Raw genomic sequence first — 17,155 nt, 5'->3', positions numbered from 1 at the left:
TTTATAATCGGAGAGGAAGAAAATCTTTCCAGAGGTAACACACAATACGTGTGTGTGTGTGCGTGTGTGTGAGGGAGAGAGAGAGAATGTGTGTGAGAGAGAGAGAGAGCGTGTGCAAGAAGAAGAGAGAGAAAGTCAAAGTGAGTTTGAGAAGGGCTGAGAGAAAGAGAGGGATGAAGAGAAGAAGACAGATGGGCGGAAGCTGAGGGACAACGCACTTTAGTTGGCGCATGCGCACGGACGCTCGTGCAGCCGTCTGCTCAAACAACACGCCTCGCAGTCATTTACTCTTCTCAGGAGTCAGGCGAATGTCGGCAAACAACAATCCGCTGCCAATATATTGAGAGTAAGACATGATTAACAATCAGCCACATGCACATGAAGGGGTTAATGGGGGAGGGGAATGGGAGCAAGGAAGGGAAGTAATGCTCGTTTACCTTTTTGAAAGCAACGGACACATGAGACAACCTCCACCCATCCTTGCTGGGACCTGAGAGCGTAATACCGACGCTGCAGTGCGCCACAACTCGTGCTGCCACCTCGTGTCATGAGGTAATAGGATTACTCCTTCGTGCCACCAAAGCTCCTGGGAGGCAACCATCCACCCAGCACCCGGCCCAAACAAATCGCGAGCCTAACTGCAGGCTTCCGAGGGGCGAGTCACTCTCGTCAGGCTAGGCTGCCGCTGCGTCATGTGACGTCGTGACGTCATGCTTTGAGCGCCCTCTATGAGAAGGTTGTGTCCATGACGTCAGCAAGTGTGAGAACTTGAGCTTACACGGCAGCGCCTCTGCTGTCTTCTGGTTAGGCAAAGGGACATCACTTGACTATTGGAGAGGAGGCAACCTTTCTAGAGTCACACGCAGTGTGTGTGTAAGTAAACAAGTCCGTGTTTTGACCAGATGTTGACAAATAAAGCATACCGCTAAGATTGCTTAGATCTCCGTTGCTAGTCCAGATGCTTATTGTAAGGGTCTTTGAGAACAAAGAGTTTTAAATCCTGAGAATCAGACTGGAAAATAAAAAGAATCGAGAATGACACCATGGCCCAGTTGAAGCTGGAGACATTTTTCGACGAAAGTGTCTCAGTTTCGCTCACCGAGGGCAGATAATATTCTAGACAAAGGACCAAGTCTCGCTCTGTAAAGGAGACTATTTATTTTCTTGCTGACGGTGGTCAAGACTTTCAGAGTGTTCACACATTCCCGAAGTCGTGGTGAGCTCGACCATAGGCTCGACGTTCGACTACGAGACTAACCTTGTTTACACCTCCAGGACCGAGATTTCTTCTCGGGAACTTTGCTGTCTGCAGGTCTTCATATTGGAGTCCGCAGCTGTCCTTGCATCAAGACAATTTCTATGCACTGTATCAAATTTCTGTACATCTTTCAATTTCTCTTATATGTAACATTTACAGGTGAAAAATAAATAAGTTGACCAAATAGGCTAATTAGCTGAGACGAATAACTTAAAACCTGTATCTTTGATTATATTTTCCTGTTTACTGTTCCTAGAAGCAGATGGATGGTAGACACACACATACACTTACATAGACAATGCAGGCAGAGTATTACAATGGAGGGCTCCCCCTCCTGCTGAATGACGATTATCGCAGCTTTTAAGAAACTATTTGCTTCCAATAAAACTCACATGAAAATAGTCCAACTGAAATTGATTTTGTTTTTACCGTCTGTCTCACAATACAGGACATAGTGAGCTCAAATTGCACGAGCACTACATCCATAAATAATTTCTTCAAATGGACTCTGCAAGGACGCCATCCTTTCACAAGAGAATGGCTGAGCACTTGGTCAAGGCCGTGTAGACAGCGGAGATCGCCCAGGTTTGTGCCAGGGAAGTAATGCATAATTCATTGTTCCCATTAGCGGTGAAGTTAATATTCCCTTTTATTCGCCGCCAGCCAAGCGAGCATGCTGGCGACCGCCTCACCTGTTGGGAGGAGGCTGTAGTACACTCCCCTCCTCCTGGCCCCCAGCTCCAGGTTCGTCCCCTTACGTTCTGCATCAGTTGATTAAAACACCAAAAACCTGCTGCAGCAATTTGAATCTGATTTTGCGCAAACGCTCATATAGACCTTTGAAAGAAAATCTTTTGATCGGTGAATATCGGTGTGATTTTATTAATGGGGTGTTCAAGGAACAGGGCAAACCACCATCAACAACCACCATCATGCACAGACACCGGGTAGCGAAAGTAAGTCGGGAAAAATCAGGAACGCAACTAAAAGCATCTTATTTTCATTGTTACAGTGCGATGTCCAGATCTCGCGGATATTGCTTCATGTTTCTTTACCCCCAGGAATCTTTGATGCCCCTTTATGACGACGGCTCCAGGGGAGAAACATTTGCGGGGTCTGGACATCTCTTTATTACTTCTAAAACAAGATGATTGTCTTTGAACTCCACACACCGGCCTATGGTAACGACTTACCCTTGCCTCATAACCTCGGCCCCAGTTTTGTACCCAGATACAATGAACAGGAGAGCAGCCTACCCTAGTTAGCGTATCTGTGGACAATGGTGAGATCACGAGTTTGAACCGCTTCTATGTGTAAGCGGTTATACCGCGATAACAGGTGGGAGTGATCGAGGTGGGGGGGGGGGATTCACCCCGATTTGGGGAGATGATACTTGCACTGAGCCTTACCTATTCATTCCCCACTGCAATGTGCATCCTGTTTATTTCTGGGAGGTCAAGGAGAGCATGATATATTATAATGTATAAAACCTTCTTAGGTGACAAGGCGTCTAACACCAACAGCACTCATCGTCCACCAGGGTAGAAACCTAGTCGTATAGGAACTTCTCGCTTCAAACATGAATGAGTTGAATTGTATCGAGTGACGCAGCTTTTTCTTAAAGATAAAGACAAGGACCTGTGCTGACCTTCAACCTTTCCATGGCAAACTGGGGAGGGCGACCTCACTTTTGTAACGGCGCTGTGACATGCCGTGCAAACTGACTTGTGATGTTTCAAAAGCATTTTCTAGGTAACTGGCACACTGCAGTTCTTATCGGCATCCACCTTATGGCCAAGCAAACTTAGTAAAGTTAGAAGCTCGAGGACATAAAAGGGTAAAAACTATGGACCTTCATTTACGTCCATGGTAAAAGCCACGTGACAGGTGAGAGACGGGCCAGGTGAGTCTGCTTTTAGAGGCTTGCAGAGTTGACAGATTTTGTCAACCCCTATATTCAGGGGTAGCTCCGAGAGATTCATAACATCATCGAAGCTTCGGTCTGCATTATCCTGCTCGTTTTTTTAGTTTTTGTTTTTAAGATACAAGGGTAAGCTGTTTGAAACTCTCTATAAGCTGTTTACTAAAGGATTTGTCTTTGCTTATAGTATCAAGTCTCTTAAGTTGCTTCCATTACTTTCGTTTGCTCCCGGTATTCAGAAACGAGGCGCACAATTAACTCAGGGATTTAAGTTAAACATTTTTGTTTCTGTTAGCTAACTTCTGTGCAGCACGTACACTCGTTGATGTGTCTCCCTTGCATGCTAAACAATCTACACAATAATCAATCTCTCCAAAATTTGACTCAAGCAGTCACCCCAGTTGTCGGCCAGGGGTACTTGACGCCAGCAAGAGCGAGAGAAGTTCAACACCATACACACACAAATAAGGTTCAAACACTTCATCTCCCAAAGGCCTAAAAAAGAAGTTAGGAAACGACGTTCACCTCTTACATGATTGCTCATTATCCATAATGTCCATACTGTGAAGGGCAGAGTACTTTCTACCTCCTTTTTCTCCCCCGATAAATCTAGTACCTGTTTGTTATCGAGTGGCCAGACCGGTATGGGGAGCAGGACAAAACAGGCACTATACAGCATGCTGTATTATATTTTGTTTATATATATGAAACATACCTTTATCAGAACGTTAGTAATGACAATTTAGGTGCAGGGTATATAGACTCATACCCAACAAAATCAGTGCACTGCACTGAGAAAGGAAAGCTTGTAATTTCAAGACGCCCTAACCTGTCCAGGATTATAGCCATTCGTAGCTTCGTAGCAAAAAGATAAAAATATGGGAAAAGATTTATTAAAAGTCATCTGATAAACGTGAATTATAAGTGGAAGAGCTGGGAATTTTGAGTTAGTTTCTTCAAAACAAAAACAAAAAACATCGAGGAAACGCCTGTCTCATCAATCTTAAACGTCTGGAGAAAACGTCAAAGCTGCGGTAACGGAGGGCTTTCTAAAGTGATCTTACAGCATCAGCTCTCTCTTACTTTTGTAAAGGATGTCGGTTGCTGTCGATTTAACTCCAGCTCGATTAGCCTGACCAACAAAAAAATGCGTCTTAGTTTTACCTAATTCAACATCAATGACAAAGCTGCCGACCACGTGCAGGTCCATCGGTATAGTTCGTGACATACTTAGCGTGGTTCCTGTTTTCTTGCTACAGGACCAGATTTTATGTTGTAGGAAAACATGCCTGTCTTCATTGGAAATTTTCATGTAATAGAAAAAAAGACACAAAAAATGAAAGGCTATCAGAGCTGACAAGATGTTCAGATTTTTGTAGGGATTGCCATAATTTTTCAAATTCGAAAGAAGGGTTTTTGATGGATCTTTTGCAGGAGTGACAGCTTCATTTTTCACCCGGCCTTTTTTCAATTTCTTCTTCCATCAAATATTTCAGAGATAAGAATGTTAGCGTTCATAGAAACTCTATAAACAGGATATTTGCAACTCTGATTTTTATCGTGAGCTGATTATATTAGCCATTGAAGTAATGCATATGCAAGTGTTCCTTTCCTTTATTTTTTTCTCACTTCGTTTTGAACTCACTGCCTCCATGTACTTCCTTTTTGCCTATTATGGGAAATCTGGCATCAAAATCATATCTCTTTAAAAATATCTTGCACAATCGTACTGTTCCGCCTATTTCTCAATTCTTTATCCGTTCCCCCGCCCCCTATCCCCCGTGGTGTCATCTGTTTGCAGACGCTTAAGTTTCTTGTTTGGTTAGCTGTCGGTTCATAGTCTTTTGTGTGCAGAGGATTGAGTTAATATCCACAGAGGTAAATGGGCTTTACAAATTCATTTATCAAGCTCAATAAAACGGGAGTCTACTTGGAAACAAACCCCACCGCAGATGCTTTTTTTTCAGTTCACAGTATGCAGTCATTATAATAAACCGTGGCACCTCGACTGTATCAATATCCTGACACAGCTGTGTCGTAACAGTTTGTGCTGCGTCCTGCATATCACTACAGGTGTTGTGTGGTCAAAGTATTTCGCAAAAGAACATCGCAACAAAACGCACGAGTTGTATCGTCAAACCGGACATACAGTAGTACAGACATTGTTTCAAAACATACAACGCATACTGTTGGAATTCCACAATGTTCTCTCTGTTCTATCCCAACCAATTCGAACGGGTAGGATAGTAACCTCAGTCTCAGTGGTTCGTCACCACAACTGACCTAGGCCAGTGATCACTACCTCCTGTAGGTACAAAAGAACAGTGAATCCACCCTCAGCTTTCCACCCGTAGCAAACATGGCTGCCATCGACAGTCGAAGGGAAGCTACTCCTAAATGAAATACCAAGTAAAGGGGAGTAATTCCCGTCAGTCGAAAGGTAGGTCCGTGCGAATGTACCCAGCACCCGCTTGGTTGATTAGTGATCGTTTTCTTTTGTGTCGGTCATTCATTTTCAGAGCTTTAGAAAGGAAAACAAACTTTCATGATTAATAATGTCAATGTTATTAAGGCAGGTTTGGGGTGGCGGGTGGAAAGTTTTAAACTTAAGATCGCAGGCGAAGTACATATGATTAATATAAACTGTTACTGTATTATATGTAATAATAGTTGTAGCGGGTGGTTGACTTCGGAATAAAATGTTGGGTACAAAGTTAAGATCGTTCGGATTAAGTGTTGTTGTTATTGTTGGGTGGCGACAAAGTTCTTAACAACCAAAGAACACCTTAAGTACGCATTTATAAAGTGATAAAGGTGAAAATTATATTGCATCAGAAGTTCGAACAGTATCACTACTTAATGAACCTATGATAAAGCATTATGTTAAAGAGACAGGTATCAACGTGAAGAGCTTAAAGTCTTAAGACATTTCTTTTAAATAGAGTATGACGCAGTCGAGATATGAGGTTAAAAAAAATAGTACGCGACACGTGGAAACGACACATCAATTAATATACATGGACTTGCACAAAATAGTTAATTTTTATTAAGATATCAGCAAAATAATTTTATTTCTTAATATGAATACTGTTACCTAGCTGCTATAGCTGACAACTGAGATTTTATCATTTTGAAAAAGGTCTTAATATACATTTTCTACATTTTTTAGTACTTCACCACATCATATCAATCAGATATATATATATAGGGATTACTAGAGGTGACCAGGTGAAGCAGACAACTTGGCACCACATGATTTTCTTGAAGAAGAAAAATTTGTGTTAAAATGAAGTTTATATGTGTAGACTGTTAACTGTTTTTGCATTTAACAATTTTGCAGTGTGATACCAATGCCATGAGGAGTGATGTTTAAGATTTTGTGGTAAATGTAAACATGACATCATCCAACAACACACCTGCCATAAATGGAGAAAAGAGTCACAGTGAAGAGACAGAAAAAGCACAAGAGCCACAAAATTGCTGTCGAAAATGTTTAGATGTATTCAGCTTTGTTCCAAAAAATGCCACACCTCCCAACTGGGGTATTCTATGGCTTGTGTTTATATCTCTGGTGAGCTGTCAATTTTTTTTATAATAGAATGTTTGAATATGAAAATATCATGATGTACTTTGAGGAAGATGGAGCAGTTTCATTTTCATAGTCACTATCTTTATAATTTAAAAATTTAATTGTGTGGCTTAGGTCAAGAGCTCTCTCTCTGTATTTTTTTATGTGCATGTGAAAGTAAGCAACATGTTTCACAAAGATTTAAAGGAAGTAACTGTTAATAAAAGTCTGTAGGCAGTGCTTCATGAAAAGTCATGTTTGTCATGAGTTATCTAATTAAGAAAATCAGATAGTTTATAATAATTATAGTACATCACCACTTTGAAAATATACATAGTGTCTCTTATTTCAAGAGTAACATGTCAAAGTTAATGGTTGACATGTGGCATCTATTTAGGTAACAATACTTGTTAGTACTTCTAATTTCATTATGACTCTCCAGATTCTCACCTGATGTTAATTTTAAAGTAGATTATATAATTGTATCAGATATTTTTTTTACATAATATTAACCAACTGTGTAGTTGTGCCTTTTTTCTCCACAGTTTTCAAGTTCATTCACATTGACATTTTTATTTCCATTTCTACCAGAAATGGTGAAGGTAAGACTTTTCTTTAAATATCTTTTTATTTTCTGTGTGATTTTGTGAATGTGCATGCATGTATGTATATATACATGCATCTGCATGTGAATATATTAAAGAGTTATTATCAAAGAGGAAGAGGATAACTCAACAGTGTCCAAACCACAAGGTATGGACACTAGCACAAGCTCAATACTTGCATGAGACATTCTACTTTCCCCAGTTGACCAGCTGTGGAATGGGCACATAACTCTTTCAAAGGTTGAGGAAAATCAGGCAGTGAGACAGAAAGGTCACCTCACAAAAAGCTCTGAGTTGTGAGGTCTCTAAAGGCTCACTTTCCCAATGACTGAAAGGTCACACCATTATGCTTACTTTTTAAAGATAAATGACGGGTTGAAGAATATGCTGCTACCTGAATGAGTCACACAAACAGTCCTATCGAGAAGCATATATTTCCTACAAATAGTTTGCAAATTACAGAGCTATGTTTATGATCTTGGCAGGTCTGTTGGAAGGTCAATGGACAAAGCTATGTCCTAAACATTTAACTTGCAGCCCCTAGCAAATTCATAAGGCTTGTGACCAACCACACCACACCCGAACTGTACAAGTACACCTTTAGTTCCACTAGAGAGAAATGTTCCTTGCTTGTGTGGACTACATCACACAGCACGTGCTTCTGCTGTGGAGGAACCTTTGTGTTCATGATGCAGACAGCTGTGAGGCAGTCACAGAATTTGTAAGAGACAAGAAACTGTACTTATGCCTAGATACCAGCATGAGTTTACTTATTTGCATTGACGAAAGAGCAGACAAAGCAATCTAACTTCATGCTTTAAAGTTTAAAAATGAGAGCTCTTATTATCTGAGCAGGAGTCAACGAAAAGGGACACAGTTCATATAGTGTAATACAGCAATTGTAGGTTTTTCTATATAGTTTTCATATGCAAATTAATGATAGAAATCAAGATGAAGAAATACTCTTTCTGTTGCAGAGTTTTGGTTATAGTGAAGAAGAAAAGGGCACATATGTTGGTCTGATAGCTTCCTCTGTTTTCGCTGGTCGAGCAGCAGGAAGGTGAGAACTGATGATTTTATATTACTTAAATGAAGCAGCTTGTCATTTATAATGGAAGTAACTTAATTATTGCTTTTTAAAACATTAATGCTTTTTGTGTTGCTTTTTGTGTACTTTTTTGTAGTACATAAAGAGCATGATTGTATGATTCTTATTAAATATTAGTTTTTAATTTATGAGTAAATTAAAAAAGGTAGCTTAACATGCTTTTTTTTTTTTTTTTTTTAACATTTCAGCTTCTTCTGGGGATGGTTGTCAGATCTGAAAGGACGAAGACTGGTCTTACTAATAACAATTGTTGGAAATGGACTTTTCTCATTTTTATTTGGGTTCGTACATTCACTGCCACTGGCTATGGCATTGCGATTCCTTGCAGGATTGGCAAATGGTAATATTGTGTGTTAAAATTGGACAAGCTGGCACACAGAAATTGTATCAATATTCATACTGAACTCCATATAGTAGTTTAACTAGAATACAGAAACCATTTTAAAAGAATTTAACATGTTCCTTGTAATTGTGTGCATTTTAATATATTTTAATCATCCAAAATGTTATTGACTCTTTATAGTTCATCTGTATAGCCTTTTTTATGAAAAAGCATTCAATACTTGTAATATGAATTATAATTTGTTATTTTTTTTAGTACTTCCCTTAGTTTTATCTCCATTGTAAATGATTTGTCACAGAAGGGGATATGGCTCTTATGAAGATGTATCATTTTATTTTATTAACAATAATTTTATCCAATAGTAACAACCTCACAAATATTTACAAAATAATATAAATCTTTGCTTTTATGACAGGAACAGTGGGTGTAACCAAAGCAATCTTGTATGATGTGTCTGACAACACAAACCAGGCATTCAGCATGTCTGTTATTTCCATTTCCTGGGGGGCTGGGCTCATTCTTGGACCTGCAGTTGGAGGTAGATGGGTCTTTCATATTGAAAATTATCTTAAAGTTGACTTTGGGGAAGCACCTTTCCTTTTGAGATTAGGTGTACAGAGTTTGGACCTAGGATCACGCAAGTAATTTTAGTACTGAAGCAAGTTTAGGAACTTAAATAGCATCTTAAAAATAGAAAAAATAAAACGTGATAAATAATTTGGTTAGAGGAAAACCTGTCTTTAATTGTTAGATGACTAAATGTGTACTGTATGTTACTAGGTTCATTAGTGCTTTCAGTGTGTTTACTGAGAGTCTATTTGCAGGCCAAATATTAGTCTAAACCTAGTTTTGGGGTTATGTGGTCTTCGGTTGTATACATGACTGCAACAGCAGGAAAGAAAAACATACACATCAGAAACTAAAGCAATGTGTAGGGTAAAATTGTTGTTACAACATGGCATTACAAATGTGATTTTCAACAGTTTAAAACTATATATAGATATACACACACACATATCTGTGATATAGCCTTAGTTTCTGGCTTGGTGTATTGATAAGTAATGTATTAGGAAAAAAGGATGGACTATATGATTGGAGGTACAATGTAAAACAGAAAGGAATTTTATGAGGTGATGGATTAAATTTTGTTATTATCTGTTCTCTTGTTCATCTAGAGTTAAAATCTAGTTATAAAAATAATATGAGATCAATAGAGTTAAAACTTTTTAAATCTTTGTAAAAGCTGGTGCCATTGGGGCTCCAACTTAGAGATGTTTAGCTGTCTTATTATTATTATTATTGCAACTTTTTGTATGTTAACAGGATATCTTGCCTTGCCAGCAGACAAGTATCCGAGTGTGTTTTCACGTGAAGGATTTTTTGCAAGTTTTCCATTTATTCTACCTAGTTTCTGCTGCCTTGTGGTGTGCTTGGTAGCTTTTATTGCTGTTTTTCTTAAGTTCAAGGATCCTACAGTTCTCAAGTGAGTTCATGTAATAATATAAAATGCCTGATTTCTTTTAATTCATATTTTTATTGTAAAAAAAATGCTGGAATTGGCTCATCCAGTGGGAACATGAACAATAAACTTTAAGTGGTTTACTTGTCTAGGGCATGACATTTGGAAGCAGTTACTCTCCTGCTGGTGTCTTTTAGCTTCTCTGATAAATCAAGTAGCCACATGCTAGTTGGACAGGGAAAGCTGGTCAGAAGTCAACTGCTCTATACTCTTAATGGATGGGTAATAAATGGTATTATAGGAAGTTCTGACTAATTCTTTAAATTATCATCTTTGAAATTGTAGGGTTTTTAGAATATTTTTTCACTAAGTAAACCTGTGTTTGCTTAATCAACAGAAATGAAAAAGAAGTGGAAGTGTTGGCAGTAGAGCTAACAGACGGTGAGAAGGATGAAGCACTGAATGTAATCCGGCCTTTACTGACTCACAAAATATCCTTGTCGACAAGTTCTTTACATTCATCTTCAATCAAAACTGCAATGTCTGTGGAAAATCTGCATTGTGAATCAGATGCTGCATATTTTAATGCTAAACAGGAGAGTGAGAAACTGAGCCCAGAAAGGTGTGTAGTTAATGGAACTTTTCTAGATTGTGAGAGGACTCCTGATAATCAAGAAATGGCTGGCATGGGTGGTTCCTTGCCAAAGAACCAGGTTGCAAAAACTGCCACTGAATCAGAAGCGTCATATGAAAAAAAAGAGGATTTGATTATTGTAGAAATGCTTGAAAGCCGTTCATTATCATCTGAGAAGACTGGAAAGAAATGCACCTATTCACCATCCTCGTGTTGGAAAGCGCTTCGCCACAGTAGCTTAATACAGCTCTTAAGGTGAGCTGTTACTGCTTTTCTTTTGGTATTCTTTTGGTTGACTACTTTTTGATCTTAAAATTGTGGTGCCTCTTAAAGTATTACATCAAGATAAAAATATTCTCTTTAAAGTTATATTAGTTGATTATAAAAACAGGAAAATATAGAGTTATAGTGTGCCTATATTTATCATTGATTTATTGTAGCTTTTTTCTTTTTCTTTTTTTTTTTTTTTTTTTTGTATAGAGGGGATGAATCAGTAAAATAATTTGTGGATATGTGTGAGAGTAAGAGAATGAGAGATGGACTGACATGTTTGTATGCACTGTAATGATGGTGATGTAATATCTATTTACAGATAAAGTTCTAATAAGTTCCTGAGAATAATAATAATGAGGATTTATATATTGCTTTTCCAATGATTTGCTCATAGCGCTTTACATAAATAATATACAGACTGAATCATCAACAACCATGCACTCATGTTCGCATATATCAGACATGCTCACTCATACAAAACACACCCACTCGTACACAAAGTAAATTACAGGCACGCGTTATGCACTCATTCCCAACTCACTTGTTTGAGCTGATATTATCATTTCCAGAGAATAGGATTGAGGTCTCATTCTTACCATGTGAACAGCATGCTATAGAGTTCATCATTATGTATTTCAAAAATAATTTATTATAAATTATTTAGTTTATAAAGAGGACATATATGTCATATCCCTATTTTCTGAACAGCATAAGGGATGTTCGAGACGCTATAGCCCTATATGCTGTCTTCTCATTTTCTGTCATTGGTTATGATGATGTCTTCACTATATTTGCATCAACCTCAACTGATTATGGTAATAACATTTTCTTGATCTTTTCCAAATTAAAGCACTTGACATTTATTAATACTGAATTACTGATGAATGTACATGAAAGGGGCATGTTTGTTAATCAGCCTTAGACTTGTTAGGAAATGTGCCAGTCTCTGGGCAAAACTCACACTCACAGGAGTCTCTTGGCTCAAAGAAAATGTGTAGCTTCTGGATAGTTTTAACAACTCTTATTTCCTTGGCAAAAACATACTTTTTCTTTGACTGCTGCTTATCCACAACAGATCTTCTCTAAATTTGTGCTGGAACAGATGACAATTGTAGTAATTATAGCTGAATCACTGCTCATGCTGTTTTTTTTTCCAGTTATTTTTCATTTAATTCATTATTTTGTGTGTGTGCGTGTGGGCTTGCAGATGGCCTTGGCTTTAGCACTGATGAGATTGGAACAGCACTGGGGGCTGTTTCTATACCTCTGTTGTTTATCCAACTCAAAATCTACCCACAACTGGTGGCTAAGTTTGGAATTAGAAAAGTGAGTCAAACAAAAGCTGCTTTACATGCATGTAAGATCAGTTTTATGCAAAACACTAGAATATGAAGATTCTGAAACGGATAGCTGCATTATTTGATTACCTTCTTGCTGACTTTTAGAGCTGAGAGAGTGTGTATATACCTGTTTGAGCTTGTTAAAATGATAGGAGCACATACATTTTCATGACATTTATGTCAAATGACAAGTGGCAGGGGGAATAGAGGAAGCGGGAATGATCCTAAAAGAGATGGGAAAGGCATATGACTACAGTCATATCAAGGTGATTGTAAATGATGTTATTTCAGAATATTGTTTACAAAAATTGCTTTCAGGACAGAAATCTATCTAATAATTTCCATGCTGGTTGAATATAATTAAAATATTTGTACAAAATTTTCTCAAATGTAAACCTGTCTTTGTGTTTCAGTCTTATCTGATCTGCATGTTTTTCATCTTCATCCCAGTCCAGGTTCTACCTATGCTGCATCTTTTAGCTAACAGGTGGGTGATCAGATTTCACTGACCTTACTTCTATGAAAACTTGATTCATGAGACAAAGAATCTAACACGGCTTCCCTGTTTTATTTTTGTTTGCACTGGCAATGATTTATTCAGCCAACACCCTCCCCTCCTCCCTCCCCGCCAAAAAAAAAAAACCCAAACAAACAACCCAAACAAAAAATAAGCAAAAAAATCACCCTTCAATATGTGGGAAAGGGGACAAGAACTGTTTAATAATAACATCGGTGTTGATTATGAATAGTAAAACTACGACTGTTATTAAAGAATTTTTGAAAGATTCAACAAGTTTTTCAGAACAAAATATGGAGCGCTCATAATTTAAAAACAAAGTAATTATGATTATTGTAGACCTTCTGCCATTTACATTTTTTGTGTTTTAACAGTAAAGTTTGGCTATGGGTTGGACTGGTAGCACTGACACTGCCTATGCGAGTAGCCATGAATTCATGCTTTGCTGGTTCCTCTCTCTTCATCAACAACTCAGTCAAAACGGACATGGCTGGCAAAGCCAATGGCCTTGGTATGACTGCCACTGCCATTGCCAGGTGTGTAATCAGCTTATTGCTGTTTGCTTGGAGTATTTACAATGATCAAAGGTTTATTACACCTTGTTCTAGCTTTATTGTTATTATTATTAGGAAAGAAGCATTAAGCAAGCATAGTGCTCATGAGCAGGGCCGTGTTTAGGGGCAGGCGAATGAGGCATCTGCCTAGGGCCCCGCACTTCAAGGGGCCCCGCGCTTTTGATTGTAACCTATTGACGAACATTACAAATAAATTAATCGTAGGCTTATAATGTGTATGCAGCGTGCTGTCAATGATAAAAGACGAGATATCCCTGAGGAAAAAAGTGACTTTAGATCCCAACTAAAACCGTGTGATCGTGGCGTGAGGGCCCCGCACATGCCCTTTGCCTCGGGCCCCGCGGGGGCTAAGAACGGGCCTGCTCATGAGTAACTAATTTTGGATCATATCTAATGCAGTTGTGGTTTCCATGTTTTTCAAATATAATGTTAATGATGAGGACTCTTAGGGACAGAATTTTGCATGTATTTCAGAACTTTGGCACCAACCATAGGAGGAGCCATGTTTTCTTGGTCACTCACATTGTCTAACAAAGTTGGGCCGCCGCTGGATGTGAACATCACCTTTGTCTTCTTTGGCTTCATCTTATTTATTAACACGTTACAGTGCCTGTTTCTGTCAAATCGTCTTGACCACCAAAAGAAGTGATGCAGTTTCCATACAAAGTATAACTGACTTAACAATTACTTTAAAAATAAGACATATTTTTGCATGTACTATACGTGTAGCAAGATATATTTGTATATGCATATACAGAGAAAGGGGGGGAAAGAGAGTAACAAAAACATCTATACACTTTGATTACTTATTTCTTGAATACAAGTACAGATTAAAATGTAGCTCTTGCAATTTTGAAAGTCACAGATGCTGACAATGTGCACTACCAGCAGTTACATATTTTCTAGAAGTGTTAAACTTCTGCAACCATCCTCAGCACATCTCTTATTTTACCTTTCACTCTGTTCATTATTTCGCTTTACAATCCATTGACATTGTTCCAAGGTGAATTCCATAAATGGGTATAGTTATTTTTGTAAAAGAGCAAATTTATATGCTTATCACTTTAGGTGTGTCACCTGTCTTTATACACATAAAAGAGTGCATTTTAACTTAAAAGCAAATGTGAGAGACAAGGGAATGAAGTGCTTGTAGTTTATGTTTTTATTTGGTTTGTTTTTCTTATGGGGATAACTATGTCAAGGAGACGGGGAAAGACACTTTGAATACATAAAGTCTGGAGTGTAGTTACAAATTTACAAAGTTTTCAGAATTTTAGAAGTCATTAGTCTTAGTTATTTTTAAAACATATATACTATTCCTATGAGCTTGATGTGTGAATGTGTAATAATACAAAGTTATTATTTCGAGGCACATAGTACAAAACTTTTGTTGTTGTTGCTGTTGTGTGTTCAAGAGAAAGATAATGGTTACAAATTTTTTTTCCTTTCCCTCATGACATTATGCAGTTTATTGCAAGGGGTAATTTATTGATATCCTGACATTTGTATACCTTCTGAATTTTGTTCACAGAAAATGTATGACGAATGTCTGATGTGCACCAGTAATGATGACCAGTAACATGACAACTGACTACTGATTATGGCTTTTGCCTTTAGAACTGTTTACCTAGATCATAATAAAACATTTTATTGTACTTATAGATCATAAGACATTTTATATTGTACTTATTATAATTCATTAAAGCTCTTGTTGGGTGAAACAATGTGATAAAATGGAGTCAAACATGTATATTGCATATGCCTGGATTTTTTCAGTTTCTTGTTTAGTCGATGTGATAAAATGATGAAAGATTTGTTTGATGTATTGATCTGACAAAGATCAAGGAGATGGCAATTATTGTGTTCCATTATTAATTCCATTATAATCTTGTAGTTTCGTGAATGTAGATGTAAAGTACTCAAAGACTTTGTTTCATTTTCATTTCTAACCATCTACAGTATCAGGTTTCACACTAGAGGTGTAAATTAAGTGGTGAGGTTCAAGAATTCCATCACCTCTTTGTGACAACTTTTATGACAGCAATCATGATAATTTCTTCCCCCACGTCTAAAGAAGTATTATTTTATTTTGGTTACAATGTCAATTGTCCTTTCATTTAAAAATGTGCTGAAAGCTAACAGCTGAAATGTTGTTTTAGTTATGGAGTGATTGGACACTAATTCTACTGAGTTTAATGTAGTATGCAGATTCTTATATCATCTGCATGTGTAAACATGCATGCACTCATATGTGGTGTACACATGTGTGTGTGATTTACCAAAGAAATCAAACAAGTCACAGAAACATGCCTCATTTCTACTAATGACAAAAACATGAAACTATTTTCCTTGTTTTCTTGTTAAAGTAGGATCTTTAGAAAATGTGCTTTTGCAAAATAAACTAACCTTTCTGTAACTTTCACTTACAAACATGCTGTGGGTGAAAAGTAACACATTACTTTAGCATTAATGAATTATTTCACTCAGGAAGCTTTATTGTTATTGATATAGTATGGGTAATATACTTTTTTGTATAAATTGTGTTCAAAGTCACATAGCAGTAAAATATCCTTCTTTGCATCTTATGGTAATCTTACTGATGGTCGTAAATAAGTTTATGACAATTGACAAGTGACAGCCATGGCCAGTTGAAGAATGCAGCAGAATCTTTAATTAGTCTTATTTTATTTTTAGCAAATGTTTGTCTCATTCCTTTCAGTATTGGCATGTACGTCTGCTGTCACATCTGACAAAAACATGTCACAAAATTTTCATTGTTTTATGTGGGGTGTGTTCAGACATATCCCAAAATTTTATTAAATATAATTTTAATATTGTTCATCTTGGTTATGCAAGGTAGTTTGTGTCTAATGTTTGTTTGCATTGATTTTGGAAAAAAGAACCAAGAACTGCAAAACCAGGAAACGGGTTCAAAAGAAGTTTGATTTATGATGAGTCCAACAAATAAAAAAGTTTCAACTGTAAAAGATTATGTTTTAAAAAAGAAAATTGTTTCAAGTTTTGTTATCTTATTTGTAATAATTGTATTCCAGTGGCTTATTTTGCTTTGTTTCCTGTATCTTTTGTTAGCATGACAAACCAAATATCACAGTTTTAGTTTGCTTTGCTGTGTGTTGATGGATCTTTTTATCTAATATCAGATTTTTGTAATCACATAACAAGTCAGCTTTTGAGTCTATATGGCAGTTTGAAAATCTGAATTGCCACATGTAAGCTGCCATGGTAACACAATATATTCCATGAAAAGTTAACAAGTCTATAGATGTTTTATTTTACTGCATTTCTAGATGGTTAAAACGTACAGAGCAGACAGCAACTTTAAACTATGGCATTTGAGTTTTTGAGAAACTTTTGCAGACCAAGTAACATTTGTTTCAATAAACATGCTTGTCTGAAGACTATTGGAATATACAGTGATAGGGTTTTAAACGATTTTTTTGTGAATGGCATCAGGAATTACAAAGATTTCAAGCATGTTTGTTTTTATGGCTTCTTTTCTGGAAATTAAATAATCTTAAAATTTTTATCAATCC

The 17,155-nt window shown here is 37.3% G+C and overlaps 1 protein-coding gene across 2 annotated transcripts; it reads left to right on the top strand.

The window, feature by feature from the left end:
- The first annotated feature begins 4,078 nt into the window (after positions 1-4,078).
- Positions 4,079-16,588, top strand: LOC112562680 (probable peptide/nitrate transporter At3g43790). Of its 2 annotated transcripts, none has more exons than XM_025236080.1 (13): positions 4,079-5,619; positions 6,520-6,750; positions 7,293-7,349; positions 8,330-8,412; positions 8,649-8,800; positions 9,219-9,341; positions 10,127-10,286; positions 10,660-11,151; positions 11,878-11,984; positions 12,377-12,495; positions 12,923-12,996; positions 13,401-13,562; positions 14,076-16,588. In XM_025236080.1, the coding sequence occupies exons 2-13, from the start codon at positions 6,574-6,576 to the stop codon at positions 14,248-14,250; spliced, it is 1,881 nt and encodes a 626-aa protein (XP_025091865.1). In that variant the 5' UTR covers positions 4,079-5,619; positions 6,520-6,573; the 3' UTR covers positions 14,251-16,588. The 2 variants fall into 2 exon arrangements, with proteins under 2 accessions (XP_025091865.1, XP_025091864.1); XM_025236079.1 differs by lacking the exon at positions 4,079-5,619 and adding an exon at positions 5,626-5,993.
- Positions 16,589-17,155: the final 567 nt, after the last annotated feature.

This window comes from Pomacea canaliculata, linkage group LG4, assembly GCF_003073045.1.
Source record: "Pomacea canaliculata isolate SZHN2017 linkage group LG4, ASM307304v1, whole genome shotgun sequence".
In the NCBI taxonomy this organism is placed as follows: Eukaryota; Metazoa; Mollusca; class Gastropoda; order Architaenioglossa; family Ampullariidae; genus Pomacea; species Pomacea canaliculata.
The sequence above is the reverse complement of the archived record's forward strand: the minus strand, read 5'-3'. Positions and strand labels throughout refer to the sequence as shown.